This window comes from Sinocyclocheilus anshuiensis, unplaced genomic scaffold, assembly GCF_001515605.1.
Source record: "Sinocyclocheilus anshuiensis isolate Anshui unplaced genomic scaffold, SAMN03320099.WGS_v1.1 scaffold941, whole genome shotgun sequence".
In the NCBI taxonomy this organism is placed as follows: Eukaryota; Metazoa; Chordata; class Actinopteri; order Cypriniformes; family Cyprinidae; genus Sinocyclocheilus; species Sinocyclocheilus anshuiensis.
Window position 1 is genome coordinate 873,217 of NW_015555791.1, and position 15,856 is coordinate 889,072.

Sequence of the window (15,856 nt, forward strand, 5' to 3'; positions counted from 1 at the left end):
TTCTGACTGATACCGGAGAGGTGATTTCCCCAAACTTTTGACATCATTGTAAACTTATAAATAACACTGATTTAATAGTTAAATGAGTCAGTCTGTACAGATTTAAGGCCGTTTTCAAGGCAGCAGGGTCGGTGTTTGAGTTTCAGTTTCGATTTGAAGCAACAGACGGAGCCTGAGAATGGAGATCTGCGGTCTTGTGACTGAGAAAAATGAACCAGGTATGAATTCACCTATTTACATGTAATGTTACCTGCTTCCTGAATTAAAACTTTTTAAAAGTAGGAGAGCGGAGGTGTTTTCCACGCGATTTGTCTCAGTATTTAACCCATTAATAACGCAATTTTAACCAAGATGTCATTAAGGACTCAAGTCTTCTTCTCCTTTGTTTTTTTTAAACTCCGATATTTTAATTATATCAACACGTTCTTGTTTTTTTCTGATAATGCGAGAGTTTAATAAACAATAGCGAATTAGCAAATCTGTCTTAATTCAGTAGTTGCCTAACTCAGTGGTTCCCAACCCTGGTCCTGGAGGCACCCCAACACTGCACATTTTGCATGTCTCCTTAATCAAACACACCTGATTCAGGTCATCAGCTCATTAGTAGAGACTCTAAGACAGGGCTGCCCAAACTCGGTCCTGGAGGGCCGGTGTCCTGAAGAGTTTAGCTCCAACCCCAATTAAACACACCTGAACCAGCTAATCAAGCTCTTACTAGGCATACTAGAAACTTAAAGGCAGGTGTGTTGAGGCAAGTTGGAGCTAAACTCTGCAGGACACCGGCCCTCCAGGACCTCTGACACACCAGTTTCAGGTCTTGGAGTCTCTAATGAGCTGATGACCTGAATCAGGTGTGTTTGATTAAGGAGACATGCAAAACGTGCTGTGTTGGGGTGCCTCCAGGACCAGGGTTGGGAACCACTGGCCTAACTGACTGTGGTGGTCAGCTGACCTGCCTGTGGCGGCTCCTGCCTACCAGTTGAAGGCTGAACCCCGACTCAAAAATGTTCCTAAATGCGTCCCACTTCATAAATCGCAGTTCATCTTTAAATTCAAGCTCATCAACTCCACCTACAGAATGTCCACAAAAATCTCTTTATGATTCAGAAGAGTCAGAAAGTTTATTTGTGGTGTTGTTGTGTTGGTTTGTGTGCCTCAGTGCCTCTGAAGAGCATCTCAGTGGAGGTTCTGGTTCAGGATCATGTAGCAACAGTCTCCTCCACTCATGTGTGAGCAGAGCAGTTTTATGCATGTGTTGTTTGTGTGTGCAGGTGAATCTGAGTCCTGGTCACATGTTTGATAAGGACGTTGAGTTGTTTGTGTACTATCAGGATACCCATCAGCCCTCTGCTATAGTGGAGGCAGGAGTGGCCACTGCTCCACCAGGTAGAGGATTATGGGATTGAACTGGGATTATAGGATTGAGTGATGAAGGTGTCACTGACTCTTTCTCTGTTTTTCAGGTTCTCTGATGAGGGACCCAGTGGTCATGATAAGTTTGTACCCAGAGTTCCCAGAAGAATTGATGAAATCACTGGCAACTCAAGGCGAGTTTGTTTTTGTGATTGACAGATCCGGCAGTATGGGAGTCATGATGAATCAAGGGAAAGGAGCACAAATGCGCATAGAAAGTGCAAAGGTAAGATTTAATGTTGGGCTTTTTGCTCTGTTGATGTATATTCAGATGAGACGCACTTGAATATCTGTCCATGTCTCTCTGTAGGACACTCTGCTGTTACTGTTGAAGAGTCTGCCCATGGGATGCTACTTCAATATCTATGGATTTGGCTCTAATTTTGAGTCCTTCTTCCCGTTAGTGTCTAGATCTTCATTCATACAGTAGATATTCAGTATTGCAATGTGTCAGTGGAGATGAGATGTTTATTTGTGTCACTGCAGTCAGAGTGTTGAGTACAATCAGGACACAATGGATCAGGCTCTGAAGAGAGTGAAGGAAATTAAAGCAGACATGGGCGGCACAGAGATATTACAGCCTCTAAAACACATTTACAGTCAGCCCTGTTACCCCGATCACCCCAGACAGGTACAACATCTCACTGCATCTGAACAACGCATTGTACCGATGTGAAGTCAAAGTTTTAAGACTGTTTTTCTTTCTTCAGCTGTTCGTCTTCACTGATGGAGAGGCGGTAGACACTAAAGAGGTGCTGGATCTGGTGAAAAGTCACGCTCACTCTCACAGGTAAAGGTCTGCTGGGTTTGATCTGTCCATCATTCATATCTTCATCACTAACAGTAACAGAGTTTATCGTGTCTTCAGGTGTTTCTCATTGGGGATTGGTGAGGGTGCGAGTGCCGCCCTCATCACAGGAATGGCCAGGGAGGGATCTGGTCACGCTCAGTTCATCACAGACACCGACCGCATGCAGCCCAAAGTAAAGCTCTCCACTGGATTTCACAGGCACAAATGTTTCCTAGTCAAATGTCTCAATGGTTTCTCTTTCTCTTCAAACTATATCAGGTGATGCAGTCGCTCAGGTTTGCGCTGCAGCCCGCTGTGCTTAATATCTCTGTGGATTGGACCCTTCCAGATGATGTTACTGTTGACACACTGTCTCCACCCATCAATGTACTCTTCCAGGGTCAAAGGACACTCATTTATGCCCAACTTAAAGGAGAAGTGAGATGATTTAGCATGTGTTTCTTTAATGAGAATTAAAAACCAGTGTCTTTCATTTAGATTAAAAAAATCTGCCTTTTCTCTTTCATAGAGTTCAGGAGGCTCTGAGGGAACAGTGACAGTCAAATACAGTCTTAAAGATCAACCAGTAACAAACCAGCTCCACTTCTGCCTCAAACCAACAGAGGAAACACAGTAAACACACACAAACACATGTAGAAACACATTAAATTGGAATGACATCAACTGTTTGCTTTTCTAATCCAACAAATTTCCTCCATGTTTCTGCAGGTTGTCTATTCACCGGCTGGTGGCTCGGACACTGATCCGTTCTCTGGAGCAGAAGGAGAGGTCAGGTGCTGCAGATGTTGAGGGCATCAGGAGCAGGATGGTGGAGCTCAGTGTTCAGGCAGGAGTGAGCTGTGTTCATACAGCCTTCATTGCTGTGAATAAAGACAGCAGACAGACTGTGAAAGGACCCCTGCTGAAGAGAAGAGTGCCAACATACGGTTAGTGCTGTTGTGTTAGTTGTGTGTATAAAATCACTTTTAATTTGACTTGACTATTTGACGTTTACATTAAGATGTGAAATCAAATGTTTTTCAGATTCCCTGATGGAAGCAAATTGTGGTAAGGCAACAATCTGTTATTTAAGCACAAAGCATCCTTGTGGCAAATTGAAGCACATTCAGCCACACCAAGTGTTTTGCAGCAGGAGGGGAGGAAATATATCTCAAACTACCCACTCTTTTTTTGACCCAAGAAATTTTATAAAAATATGTTCGTCTCGTCTCGTGCAGCCATAGGACAACTGGTAGAGTCATAGAAATTTCACATATGTGAGGAGAATGAGTCTGTGCAGGTTTCCTTCTGACATTTTGTCAAGTTTTAACATTGTTTACATGTCTTTCTTGTGTTTTTAATATGGTTACAGACAAACCATGTGCAAATTCATCAGTCAACACCATTGCTGAGCATTTTCTTCTTAAAACTAAAGTCAAAAATAAGCTTTGAAATAGCTGTACTAAATGAATATACTACATGAGGTGAGGGGTGTAGAGTAGTATTCAAGCCATTTAAAGGCATGAAAAAATTATTTTCCCTGGAAAAATGTTTAAATGTGTCACATTGTCAAAGATGATATCTAACCTAGTATATTTATAACTAGTGACCGCAGGGTGTCTTTAATAAAGTCTTGTAAACACGGTTTACTTGCGTTGCCGGGTTATTGATTTTGCATGTAAACCTGTAAAATGGGTTATATATTGCTACATGCTATTCTTTAAAAAAAACAAATAAATGACAAACATTACTCCATGATAAATAATTGAGACAGCTGCGTTTAATTGCACTTTCAGCAGTAAAACGGTTATTTCAGTAAACATGTAAATTGTGCTCTGATTGTGTGTATAAATCACTTTTACTGTCACTTGACTCTTTGATGTTTACATTTGATGTGTTCACCTCATTAAGATGTGAAATCAAATGTTTTTCAGATTTACTTCTAAAATGTTCCCTGGCAGCATATGGTAAGAAAAACCACAGTCTGTTATTTGTATGTAATGACACATACTACCAGTCAAAATTTGATTTGATCTTGAACTTTAGTCATACTAAAGACTTAAAGGGGTCATATGATGCAATTTCAAATTTTCCTTTCTCTTTGGAGTGTTACAAGCTGTTCCTGAATAGATAAGATCCCTAAATCGTCACATGTGGTTGCCTCAAGCCCGCCAGCTTCCGCTCACTCTATCCCGCCGGCCGTTCCCACTCTAGCCCGCCGTGTGTGACGCTGTGTGTTTCGTTGTGAAAGCGAAACTACTTTGTTTGGCCTTCCAAAAGAGGACGATATCCGCTTCGTCATGCCTAGAGCTGATCCGTACTGGTTGCTGAGGAAATACATAAACTTCGCGCTGTGGATTGCCGGATCGGCTTTCACCATGGAAAGAAGCGGAGTCCAGCCTGTGGTTGCCGCAACCTGCTGCTTCGTCGAATCTGCCGGCCGCCCCGTTCTCAAGCCCGCCCGCCGCCGCTCACTCAAGCCGGCCCGCGATGCAACAATGAATACACAGCATCACTTAATCTCACTAAATGTGCAACACAAATGCAGCATCACCTCATGGTTAACGATTATTGTTGTCATTTGCAGAGATCCAGAATTTATTCCGCCGTCGTTCTAAGAAGCCTGTGTTCTGTTCCATGTCTGCTCCCATAGAGAAACAAACTCATCTACATCTTGAACAGGCTGAGGGTGAGTACATTCTCAGCATTTTTTTATTTTTGGTTGAACTATTCCTTTAAAACTATCTGCTATTCTTTAAAAAAGCAAATAAATGAGAAGCATTACTCCATGATAAATAATTGAGACAGTTGCATTTAATTGCACTTTGAGCAGTAAAACGGTTATTTCAGTAAACATGTAAATTGTGCTATTCAGCTGCTCCTGAGCTCCAGAAGGACCCGTCACTGCAGCTGGTTTCTCTCCAAAAGGCGTCAGGCTGCTGGGATCTGGACGCCACACTGGCTGATGTGTTTGGGAAGACGGAGGATGAGCTGACCAATCAGAAACCAGCACAGGTGAGAGATGTGATGAAGTAATAAGACAGTGATGATTGTGTGCAGTGTCCAGTAACAAATGCAGTGGATGCTGGTTTGTACACAGGTGGATGGGTCAGTATGGGCCACTCTCCTGGCTCTGATCTGGTTATACGGCTGTAAAATAGAGCAGCAGGTGGAGTGGCAGTTTGTGGCCATGAAGGCAGCGTCATGGATCGGCTCTCAGAAAGGTGAGATCTCCATTCCAGACCGCATTCATTCAGTCAGCGTTCATCAAGAGACGTTTGAGCAAATATCTTCAGTCCTGTGACACACACTGATGATTTGAGTGTGTGTGTGTTTCAGTGGGAGATCTGTCTCAGTGTGTGTGTGTGGGGAATGTCCTGCTCGGATGTCAGGTGACCAAAGAGACTCTGGGAATCTGAAGATGTCAGTGTTTCTACATCCTGATCCGTCAGAAGGCCAAAGAACAGATACGGTTTCATTTATCGTTAATCCGTTACTTGTTTCATAACATTTAGTCAATTTTTAGTTGCTCAAATCTACAGTAAATTCTAAAGTAATTTTTTTTTTCTGTGAAACAAAAGTTAATTGTGTCTAGAGTAGTTTTTAAAGTTCTAGTGACAATGACATCAATTATAAACCAAGTATGAAAAATGTCCAGAGTTTTCATGTTATTAGATTAACAAAAATTAAATCGTACCAAGGGGGCATTTTCCCCCACTCTATACTATATATAACAATATGTTTCCAAGATAGTCATTTAAATGAAACAGGTCACATATAAAAACTCTATTGTGTTTTTGCTGTTTTGAAATGTAAAATAATTTGAATAAAATTACCGATTTTTAAACAACTTTATACTCCTGGTTTTTGTTTGTCTGTCAGTGATTTACTAAAGCTGTTGGTCCTCAATCGCTGAGGATACTTTCACACAGCGGCAGAATCATGTTTAGAGTATGGTTAAAATTAGGAAAAAGCAAGGAGATATTATAGATACATAAAAAAATACTATAGTAATTTATAGTAAATACTATAGTGTTTTTAAACCATACTATAGTAAAGTGTATTATACTGTATAATATTTACAACACTTTGTTAATGAAAGCTACAGCATACTGGAGTATTAGCTATAGTGAACTGTAATAAATACTGTAGTATACTTTAGTTTTTACTACAGTAAACTGTAGTGTATTGTAGTATAATATACACTAGTTGTAGAAAACTTATTACAGCATTGGGTAAAGTAATTTGTTTATATTACTATAGTTTTATCAACTATAGAATTACCACAACAAATTAATTCAAGTACTTTACTATAGTATGGTTCAAAAACACTATAGTATTTACTATAAATTACTATATTATTTTTTTCATTAGAATTGGAATGATTGTCTTTCGAAAAGGCGAGAGGAAAAAAAAAAAAAAACCTTAATCAAAGAATTATCCATTCGGTTGTTGAAGTTTAAACACGATCAAAACACTGCATACTCGGAGCACTGCGGTTCCGAACATAACTAAATTAATATTCATGAATCAAACGTGTGCACGACGCTTCCGTACAACTCAATTAATATTCATGAGGTATGACTTCACTATACTGTTGATTCTCTGACTCGGCGGTGAATCAGCGACTTTGACCGCATTAGAAACGTTCAGAAACGCAGATTTAATAATTTCGTGTCGATCTGAGAGGATCTGAGGCAGATATAAACGCGGTTTCGGTGTTTGAGTTTCAATTTCGATTTGAAGAAAAATCGTTATTTTGTTTAACGGAGCGTGAGAATGGAGATCTGCGGTCTTGTGACTGAGAAGAATGAGCCAGGTATTAATTCACCTGACCTGTTTGCTGTTGCCTGTTTCTTATATGAAAACTTTTGCTATATGTAGGAGAGCTGAAATGTTTTGACACATATTACTATTGCTATCTCAATATTTAACAGAATTTGTTTTTCTCAAGAAAAACAAGAAAATTATTTTTCAACGGTCAACTGCGGCATGTCACACACCCCGTTCTCTTTGTGAGGCGTGTTTGTTTTGTTTTCTTCTCTATTAGTGGTGTTGTTGTGTTGGTTGTGTGCCTCAGTGCCTCTGAAGAGCATCTCAGTGGAGGTTCTGGTTCAGGATCATGTAGCCACAGTCTCCTCCACTCTGCAGTATGTGAATGAGGAAGAGCGCCCCCTGGAGGCCTTGTTCGTCTTCCCTCTGCCTGCTGATGCTGCTGTCTGCCACTTCAGTGCCAAGATCGGAGAGCAGGAGATTGTGGCAGAGGTGCAGGACAGAGAAACCGTGAGTCCAAATACAAACTGCAACTCAGTTGCATATATTTTTACTTTACATCATTTGACAAAACTATCCCGCAGGCGAGGGATCGGTATGATGACGCTGTGAGTTCGGGTCAGCAGGCGTTTCTGTTGGAAGAGAGCACAGTGAGTCCTGATGTGTTCAGACTGAGTGTCGGGTGTCTGTCGGCAGGTCAGAACGCTGCCGTCACCATCATCTACGTCACCGAGCTTGCTGTGCAGGCCGACCACTCGCTGCGCTTCTGTCTGCCGGCTGTACTCAACCCCCGATACACACCAGCAGGTACTACAGCAGCTCTGACACACACTTTATTAGAGCAGAGAAGCTGATTCTAACACACTCTCTGTGTGTGTGTGTGTGTGTGTGGCAACTCAAGGCGAGTTTGTTTTTGTGATTGACAGATCAGGCAGTATGGGAGTCATGATGAATGAAAAGAAAGGAGCACAAATGCGCATAGAAAGTGCAAAGGTAAGATTTAAGGTTAAAAACAGCATTTATTTAAATGTATTGAGATGAGACCCATTTAAAATCATCATGAGACTTGGTTCACAACCAATTTTATTTCTGTTTTGTGACATTTCTGAGGAAAGCGATATATTTAATGAGGAAGAATAATGTAGTCTGGGTCTGTATTTTATCCATCTCCATTTCATATCAGACTCGAGTCAAGTGATTGGAGGGAAATGACTGAAAAAGTAAGAAGGGTTTGTGAGGTCAGAGGAAGAAGTTATGTTTTGATGAAAAACAAACCATGATTTCTTAGTGCACAATAAAACCAGTAATGTGCATTCAGAAAGTAAATACAATAGTTATGCTGTAGTAAATACTATTGTTTTGATCTCACTTTCTGTCCATGTCTCTCTGTAGGACACTCTGCTGTTACTGTTGAAGAGTCTGCCCATGGGGTGCTACTTCAATATCTATGGATTTGGCTCTGATTTTGAGTCCTTCTTCCCGTTAGTGTCTAGATCTTCATTCATAGATATTCAGTATTGAAATGTATCAGAGAAGATTTGATCTTTTTCCTGTGTCTTTGCAGTCAGAGTGTTGAGTACAATCAGGACACAATGGATCAGGCTCTGAAGAGAGTGAAGGAAATTAAAGCAGACATGGGCGGCACAGAGATATTACAGCCTCTAAAACACATTTACAGTCAGCCCTGTTACCCCGATCACCCCAGACAGGTACAACATCTCACTGCATCTGAACAACGCATTGTACCGATGTGAAGTCAAAGTTTTAAGACTGTTTTTCTTTCTTCAGCTGTTCGTCTTCACTGATGGAGAGGCGGTAGACACTAAAGAGGTGCTGGATCTGGTGAAAAGTCACGCTCACTCTCACAGGTAAAGGTCTGCTGGGTTTGATCTGTCCATCATTCATATCTTCATCACTAACAGTAACAGAGTTTATCGTGTCTTCAGGTGTTTCTCATTGGGGATTGGTGAGGGTGCGAGTGCCGCCCTCATCACAGGAATGGCCAGGGAGGGATCTGGTCACGCTCAGTTCATCACAGACACCGACCGCATGCAGCCCAAAGTAAAGCTCTCCACTGGATTTCACAGGCACAAATGTTTCCTAGTCAAATGTCTCAATGGTTTCTCTTTCTCTTCAAACTATATCAGGTGATGCAGTCGCTCAGGTTTGCGCTGCAGCCCGCTGTGCTTAATATCTCTGTGGATTGGACCCTTCCAGATGATGTTACTGTTGACACACTGTCTCCACCCATCAATGTGCTGTTCCAGGGTCCAAGGACACTCATTTATGCCCAACTTAAAGGAGAAGTGAGATGATTTAGCATGTTATGACATACAGACACTGTCTCATTTGTTTAGATAATAAAAATCTGCCTTTTCTCTCTCATAGAGTTCAGGAGGCTCTGAGGGAACAGTGACAGTCAAATACAGTCTTAAAGATCAACCAGTAACAAACCAGCTCCACTTCTGCCTCAAACCAACTGAGAAAACAGAGTAACACACACAAACACACATTTAGACGCTGAAAACAACAGCTCCAGTCCTGCTTCAGAGCAACTCACCTCTAAAACACCTTTTAAATGATCAAACTAGAAATAAAGCCGTTTGTTGCCAATTAATTTTATGTAACTCTCACTTTAGAATTATAACCAGTACAAGTAACACAAATGGGTAAATTTACACTATAATATCATATTAATATACCAGGACCATGTCATTGATTTATTTTATCTGGATCAAGTTGTCCAATATAATTATGTAATTAAATACTAATTATTTTATAGTTTAAGTATAATTTATTACTTTTTATTTATGCCCCCTTCAACCTCTCACCTTTATTAAAAGGACTTAATTCTTTAAACTTTTATTTGTAAAATGAATAGTTAGCCATACAGTATTTATGACTGCATATTGTGATACTTAAAGTGATTATCAATTTAGTGTATTGTTTTTTAGACAGAATAAGGTAGCTTTTTAATATCAGCCATTTATTGGTTTTCAGCTGTAAGATAATCATAATTATTGGCCAGAATTAATATCTGTGCATTTAGTTAGGAAAATCTCCCTTCCTAGTTATTGAATCATCGCTCCAAAAATAATATAATCAGTAATTTTTATAGTAAATAACACAATAAAGTAGTGCATTACTTTTATCCTCAACACATCATATCAAATGTTAGTTTTTTGTTAAATAAAATAAATTCTAATTATTGTAGATTTTCAGTTGCAGTTGAATCAGCTCTGCTTTTCTAAGCCAACAATAATTCACAGTTTTCCTCCATGTTTCTGCAGGTTGTCTATTCACCGGCTGGCGGCTCGGACCCTGATCCGTTCTCTGGAGCAGAAGGAGAGGTCCGGTGCTGCAGATGTTGAGGGCATCAGGAGCAGGATCGTGGAGCTCAGTGTTCAGGCAGGAGTGAGCAGTGTTCATACAGCCTTCATTGCTGTGAATAAAGACAGCAGACAGACTGTGAAAGGACCGCTGGTGAAGAGAAGAGTGCCGATATATGGTTAGTAGGGATGTGCATCTCATGACTCAGGCCGATACGATACGCATCTCGATGCATAGCCAACGATATGATACATTAAAGATACATATGAAGCAGCTACCGATGCGATACGATTCACCCCTATTACGATGCAGTGCGATCCGATTTCGATTCGATTCAACACAATTCGATGCAATATGATGTAATGGAGAAAATATGATCACTTTTAATGCCTCGAGGCCTGTTTCATAAAACAAGTTAACCAAATAAGCCAGGCTTATTTCAGTTAGTCTGACTCATTGTCAAATGATTTGGTTCTATAAAGCAAATTTAACATAGGTCTAGATCAAGCTTAGTCACTGTGGCAACTTATGCTGGGAAACTAAGTCTTAAAAAGTTAGTCAACTAATTGTTTTTCTTCAAGACTGGTCATAGCTTTTTAAATTCAGTTATGAAAAGGTAGATTGGTCTTATTTGTATTGGAAAAGTAAGACTGATTACCCTTTGGCAACTGCTAGTTGGTCAAACTATTTTTTAAGACAGTCTTAAGATGGTGGCTAGATTTATGCAACTGGCCCCTGGTCTAAAGCAGGCTAACTGTCAGGCTAAGCTCAGCTCCTCTACTGACCAATAGGAACATAATGATATTACCACTGTCTCACAATTCGATTGCGCTCTGTCTGTTTAGTGTGCATGCACGCAGCAGCGCTCGTTGCTCTCGCATGCCTCGCCCACTCACTCCTGACAGCAAAATGGATATGTTTACATGACTTTCTAACATTTACAGATGAAAAAATATACCCGTGACATGTCCGTTATGCACTGAGGAAAACACAACGTCTCAAATGCATTAAACAGCACAGATATAGGCTATTCGCTGTTTGTCATGGTGGATCGATTTAATCCATGATCGACATTAAGGTCTGCTTAAGAATAAGTGTGCACAAATTAGTGAGGGAATGTGAATTTAATTTGTCGTTAATGGAACCGCTTTAGCCCCGAATGATTTGTTAGATTATTTCAAGTCAGGTTTTGGACTTTAATTAGGGTGACCATACGTCCTCTTTTTCCCGGACATGTCTTCTTTTTGGACCTAAAAAAATGCGTCCGGCCGGGATTTCTTAATCGCCCAAAATGTCTGGGATTCGGCTGTTTTCTTTAGCGGTGATGAGAGAGCGCGCTTGAGAAACCGTTTAGAGAGGAGAAATCACCTCTTTTTATCTTTATACTTTTATATGTAGAAATCAATCATCTACATATAAAATATTGGTCACAGATTATTGGTCACTTTTTAAATAATAAAAGTATCGTGCATCTATTAGTAATTATATATAAATCGTTTTTTACCGATGCAAATATGGTTGAAAAGAGAGCGCGCTTGAGAAACCGTTTAGAGAGGAGAAATCACCTCTTTTTATCTTTATACTTTTATATGTAGAAATCAATCATCTACATATAAAATATTGGTCACAGATTATTGGTCACTTTTTAAATAATAAAAGTATTGCACATCCACTAGTAATTATATATAAATGAATCGGTTTTTACCGATGCAAATATGTTAGAAACGATGCATCGCGATATAAATGACAACTTGTAGCCGATGCACACTTTTTAAACCGATGCATCGCATCGTTAACTTTTTATGCCGATGCACAAAGCGAATCGGGGAATCTTCCCATCCCTAACGGTTAGTGCTCTCATTGTGTGTGTATAAATCACTTTTACTGTCACTTGACTATTAGATGTTTACACTGAGATGTGAAATCAAATGTTTTTCAGATTTTTCTTTAGAAATGGACATGATGCAAGTAAATTATGGTAAGACAAACAATAATCTGTTATTTAAGCATAAAGATCTTTGCTCATTACGCTGATGTCACCTGGCATGTAAACACCTGCATTCCATCAGCTTGAAATGTGTTAGGAATTGGCCCAATCAGCCAATAGGGGGCGCTACAGTGATCAAAAACGCGAAAGTGCTCATAACTCCTAGACCGTTTGTCGTAGACTCAAATATATTTTTGGAATCCTTGGGTCAAGCCACACAAAATTGCCTCCTGGTGATTTAGGGTCCTGGAGGTCACGTTTTTTGAATTTTGAATTATGTCCAAAACCTACTTTTGCGAACTAGTCCTAGGTTTTTTGCCCGATCAGAACCAAACCAGTGCAGAAATGTTCTCTGGACAGTCAATATCAATTGACTCAAAAGTTAAAAATTTGACTCACCGTCGCATAGGGACGCCAAAACGTCCGTTAGGGGCAGGGCCACTTTTACTAAAATGCCTATAACTCCTGAACAGAATGAGATATCTTCACCAAACTCGGTACACATGTGTATAAGCTCAATCTTTGGTCAAATAAAAAAAAAAATTGCGCAGCTCTGCTACTTGGTGGCGGTATAAGATGGACAAAACATAAAAACTGCTATAACTATGCAACCATTGGTCCGATCGACTTGAAAATTGGTATGCAGTGTCTTGGTCCAAATTGGCACAAGTGTCTATGAGGACATTCCCATATCTCAAAAAACATGGCCGCCATTGGCCAAAGAAGTTTAAGCACCTATTAGACAAGGTTAACGGAGGTCAATCGGAACGAAACTCGGTGGGCATGTTCGACTCATGGCCCTAAAGGTGTGTAAGAATTTTGAAAGAAATTGGCCACTAGTTGGCGCTAATGAGTTTTATGGGTCTGTAATCACGTGGTGTTTCACACATCCACACAATATGCACATCATTTGGTAGATCTTCTCATAATGCATAACTTTGCCTCAAGAACCATTGCTGTCAATAAAATCGTTCATTAAATATTCTCAATTATGTTAAAAACCTACTTTTGCGAACTAGTCCTAGGTACACCGGCCCTCCAGGACCGAGTTTGGGCACCCCTGCTCTAGATCAATAATTATTTAAAAAAAATGTTGAATTTTGTCCTTTGGATAGCTATAACAGGGTCATTTTAAAAAGGGGTGTGGCCAAATAAACCCAAAACTTTACGAAACTTGGTGAAAACATGTGTCAGAAGACTCGTAATAAGCATGCAAAGTTTCATGGAGATCGGACCATAGGTGGTGCTATAACAGTTAAGAAGGCAATGGCCTCAATTTGTAGAACATGTTCATATATTCACACAAACACTAAATCTTCATATTGTAACCATCCCAGTGAAATTTTTCAACTGGGCAAAATCACAAAATAATTTAGGGGAGGGTCCCTCAACTGAAAATGACACAAATGTTTATATAAATAAAGGCAATCCACAGATCATTACGGCATGTGTATGAAAAACAGTCAAAGTCTTTTTGACTACAAAACAAACCGTCGCATTTATCATTTATCAAAATAAAGGACAAAGAAACTTATCTGGTTGAATGAGTACTCGTCTCTAAGCCGAAACGAGCACTGAATCCGAATACTGAAGTCCTCAATGATGATAGGAGTTAACAAAATCCAATAGTCCAATAGCAAGAGTAGCATTAATAATCAGCAATCCGAGTTTCCTCAAAACATAGTGCGTTGCAATTCTTGGATGTTGATTTGTCCCTCGATGAGCACAGAGTTTTGAGTAAGTTACTTCTTAGTCCATTGATGAGGCATTCAAAGTAAAGAAGAAAACAGAAAGACAGAAACAAAAAGAGTTCTTCTACAAAACAAACAAACAACTAGTATTAGCATTTAACAACAACCCATAATTTCACCACTAGATAAATTATTTACAAAATAAGTGCAAAGTTACACAGCACAGAATAAACTGATACAATTACTTGATTGAGCTGAAAACCTAAGTTTCTCAAACAGAACTCCATTTGCGGTAAGGTTATGTAAGTGAAAGCCATGCTTCTGCTTAACCAAACAGGTATGTCTTACTCTACTGCCTACATCCATTTTATCCCTTACCATAGAAAATCCTGTAGGGCCCCCTGGAGCACAGTAGAAGAACTACACACAAAAACAACAACATAGTAACTGTACTATAGTCGGTTACATACTCCTCCCCTCGATATAAAATTTGTCCCAACCGTGAAAAATTTTAAGATTCTGTACATGGTAAGAGTCTATGGAGTCAGGATCATCCATAAAGGAAACTCTATAATTTACCGGACCTAATTTATTTTTAATTACTGCTGGACCTTTCCATTTAGGTGACAATTTTGCCATGAAACCGTCATCTGCTTTAGATAAGGGATGGGTACGAATCCAAACTACGTCTCCAACTTGAAATTCACATGACTTGTGTCTTTGGTCGTAGTACTTTTTTTGTTTGACTTGAGCTCGTTCCACATTTTCCCTTACTATGTCGATGAGCAGTTTTTGACGGTCTAAGGTAGGATAAACAGGATTTTCAGGACTGGGAAGTTTTTGGAGGGCTCTCTCCATTGGCCCTTTCAGTTTACGGCCAAGAGCTATCTCTGCAGGTGAAAATCCTGTACTCTCGTGCCATGCTGAGTTTATAGCGAATCGGAATTCCGACAGCCATCTGTCCCAATGCTTGTGTTGTTCTCCTACATATGAAGCAATCATGGGTTTTAAATTCCTGTTGACTCTCTCCTTCAAATTAGTTTGCGGATGATATGCAGTGGTAAGTTTCTGTATTACCCCCCACTGTTTGCATAAAAGGTCGAGAAGGTGAGAGGTGAACTGTGTACCTCTATCAGAAACGAGATACGCCGGTGTTCCCCATCTCGTGAAAATTTCCTCCACCAGAATTCTTGCAATGCGTGATGCTTTAGCAGTTCTCATTGGGAATAGCTCTACCCACTTGGTAAAATAATCTACCACAACAAGCAGATATTCATTCTGCTTGGGGCTTCAGTGAAAAGGTCCCATAATGTCCACACCTAGCATATATCCTGGTTCAAAGACAGGAGTGCTTTGTAACTGTCCAGGAGCCTTGGTAGTAGCAGCTTTGTACTTTGACATGATTGGCATTCCTTACAGTATTTCCACACATCATTTCGAATACTAGGCCAGTATACCGATTCTAGTAGCCTAAGTAAGGTTTTCATCTTCCCTAAATGACCACTGCAATGTCGTCAATATAGACCGTGCAGCACTTTCCTTTAACCTCCCTTAACACATGTTCCATGAGTCTTTGGAATGATGCAGCAGAGTTTTTCAGCCCAAACGGGAGACAAAGAAATTCATATAACCCTGAGGAGGTAACAAAGGCTGTCTTCTCAACACTGTCCACTTCCATTTCCATTTGCCAGTAACCACTTTTTAAATCAAGGGTGCTAAAAACAGTGGCACCATGCAAATACTCTAAAATGTCCTGAATTTGGGGCATTGGGTAGGCGTCTAGATGTGTCTTAGCATTAAGACCCCTATAATCAACACAAAGCCTAGAACTTCCGTCCTTCTTCGGTACAACAACCACTGGTGCTGCCCAGT

At 40.1% G+C, this 15,856-nt stretch overlaps 2 protein-coding genes across 2 annotated transcripts in view; both read left to right on the forward strand.

Moving 5' to 3' along the window:
- The first annotated feature begins 1,250 nt into the window (after nt 1–1,250).
- LOC107674817 (von Willebrand factor A domain-containing protein 5A-like) lies at nt 1,251–5,745 on the forward strand. Its single transcript, XM_016468919.1, has 15 exons — nt 1,251–1,386; nt 1,464–1,639; nt 1,724–1,812; nt 1,900–2,044; nt 2,124–2,203; nt 2,282–2,396; nt 2,483–2,641; nt 2,733–2,836; nt 2,933–3,150; nt 3,248–3,271; nt 4,138–4,170; nt 4,782–4,892; nt 5,079–5,218; nt 5,304–5,427; nt 5,543–5,745. The coding sequence occupies exons 1-15, from the start codon at nt 1,251–1,253 to the stop codon at nt 5,620–5,622; spliced, it is 1,734 nt and encodes a 577-aa protein (XP_016324405.1). The 3' UTR covers nt 5,623–5,745.
- Nucleotides 5,746–6,813: 1,068 nt separating this feature from the next.
- Nucleotides 6,814–15,856, forward strand: part of LOC107674818 (von Willebrand factor A domain-containing protein 5A-like) — a 16,012-nt gene continuing 6,969 nt past the window's right edge. The window contains exons 1-11 of the mRNA XM_016468920.1: nt 6,814–7,022; nt 7,284–7,486; nt 7,561–7,825; nt 7,908–7,969; nt 8,369–8,457; nt 8,541–8,685; nt 8,765–8,844; nt 8,923–9,037; nt 9,124–9,282; nt 9,365–9,468; nt 10,267–10,488. Coding sequence (XP_016324406.1) covers nt 6,983–7,022; nt 7,284–7,486; nt 7,561–7,825; nt 7,908–7,969; nt 8,369–8,457; nt 8,541–8,685; nt 8,765–8,844; nt 8,923–9,037; nt 9,124–9,282; nt 9,365–9,468; nt 10,267–10,488 — 1,484 coding nt within the window. The 5' untranslated portion in view covers nt 6,814–6,982. The remainder of the gene's footprint in view (nt 7,023–7,283; nt 7,487–7,560; nt 7,826–7,907; nt 7,970–8,368; nt 8,458–8,540; nt 8,686–8,764; nt 8,845–8,922; nt 9,038–9,123; nt 9,283–9,364; nt 9,469–10,266; nt 10,489–15,856) is intronic.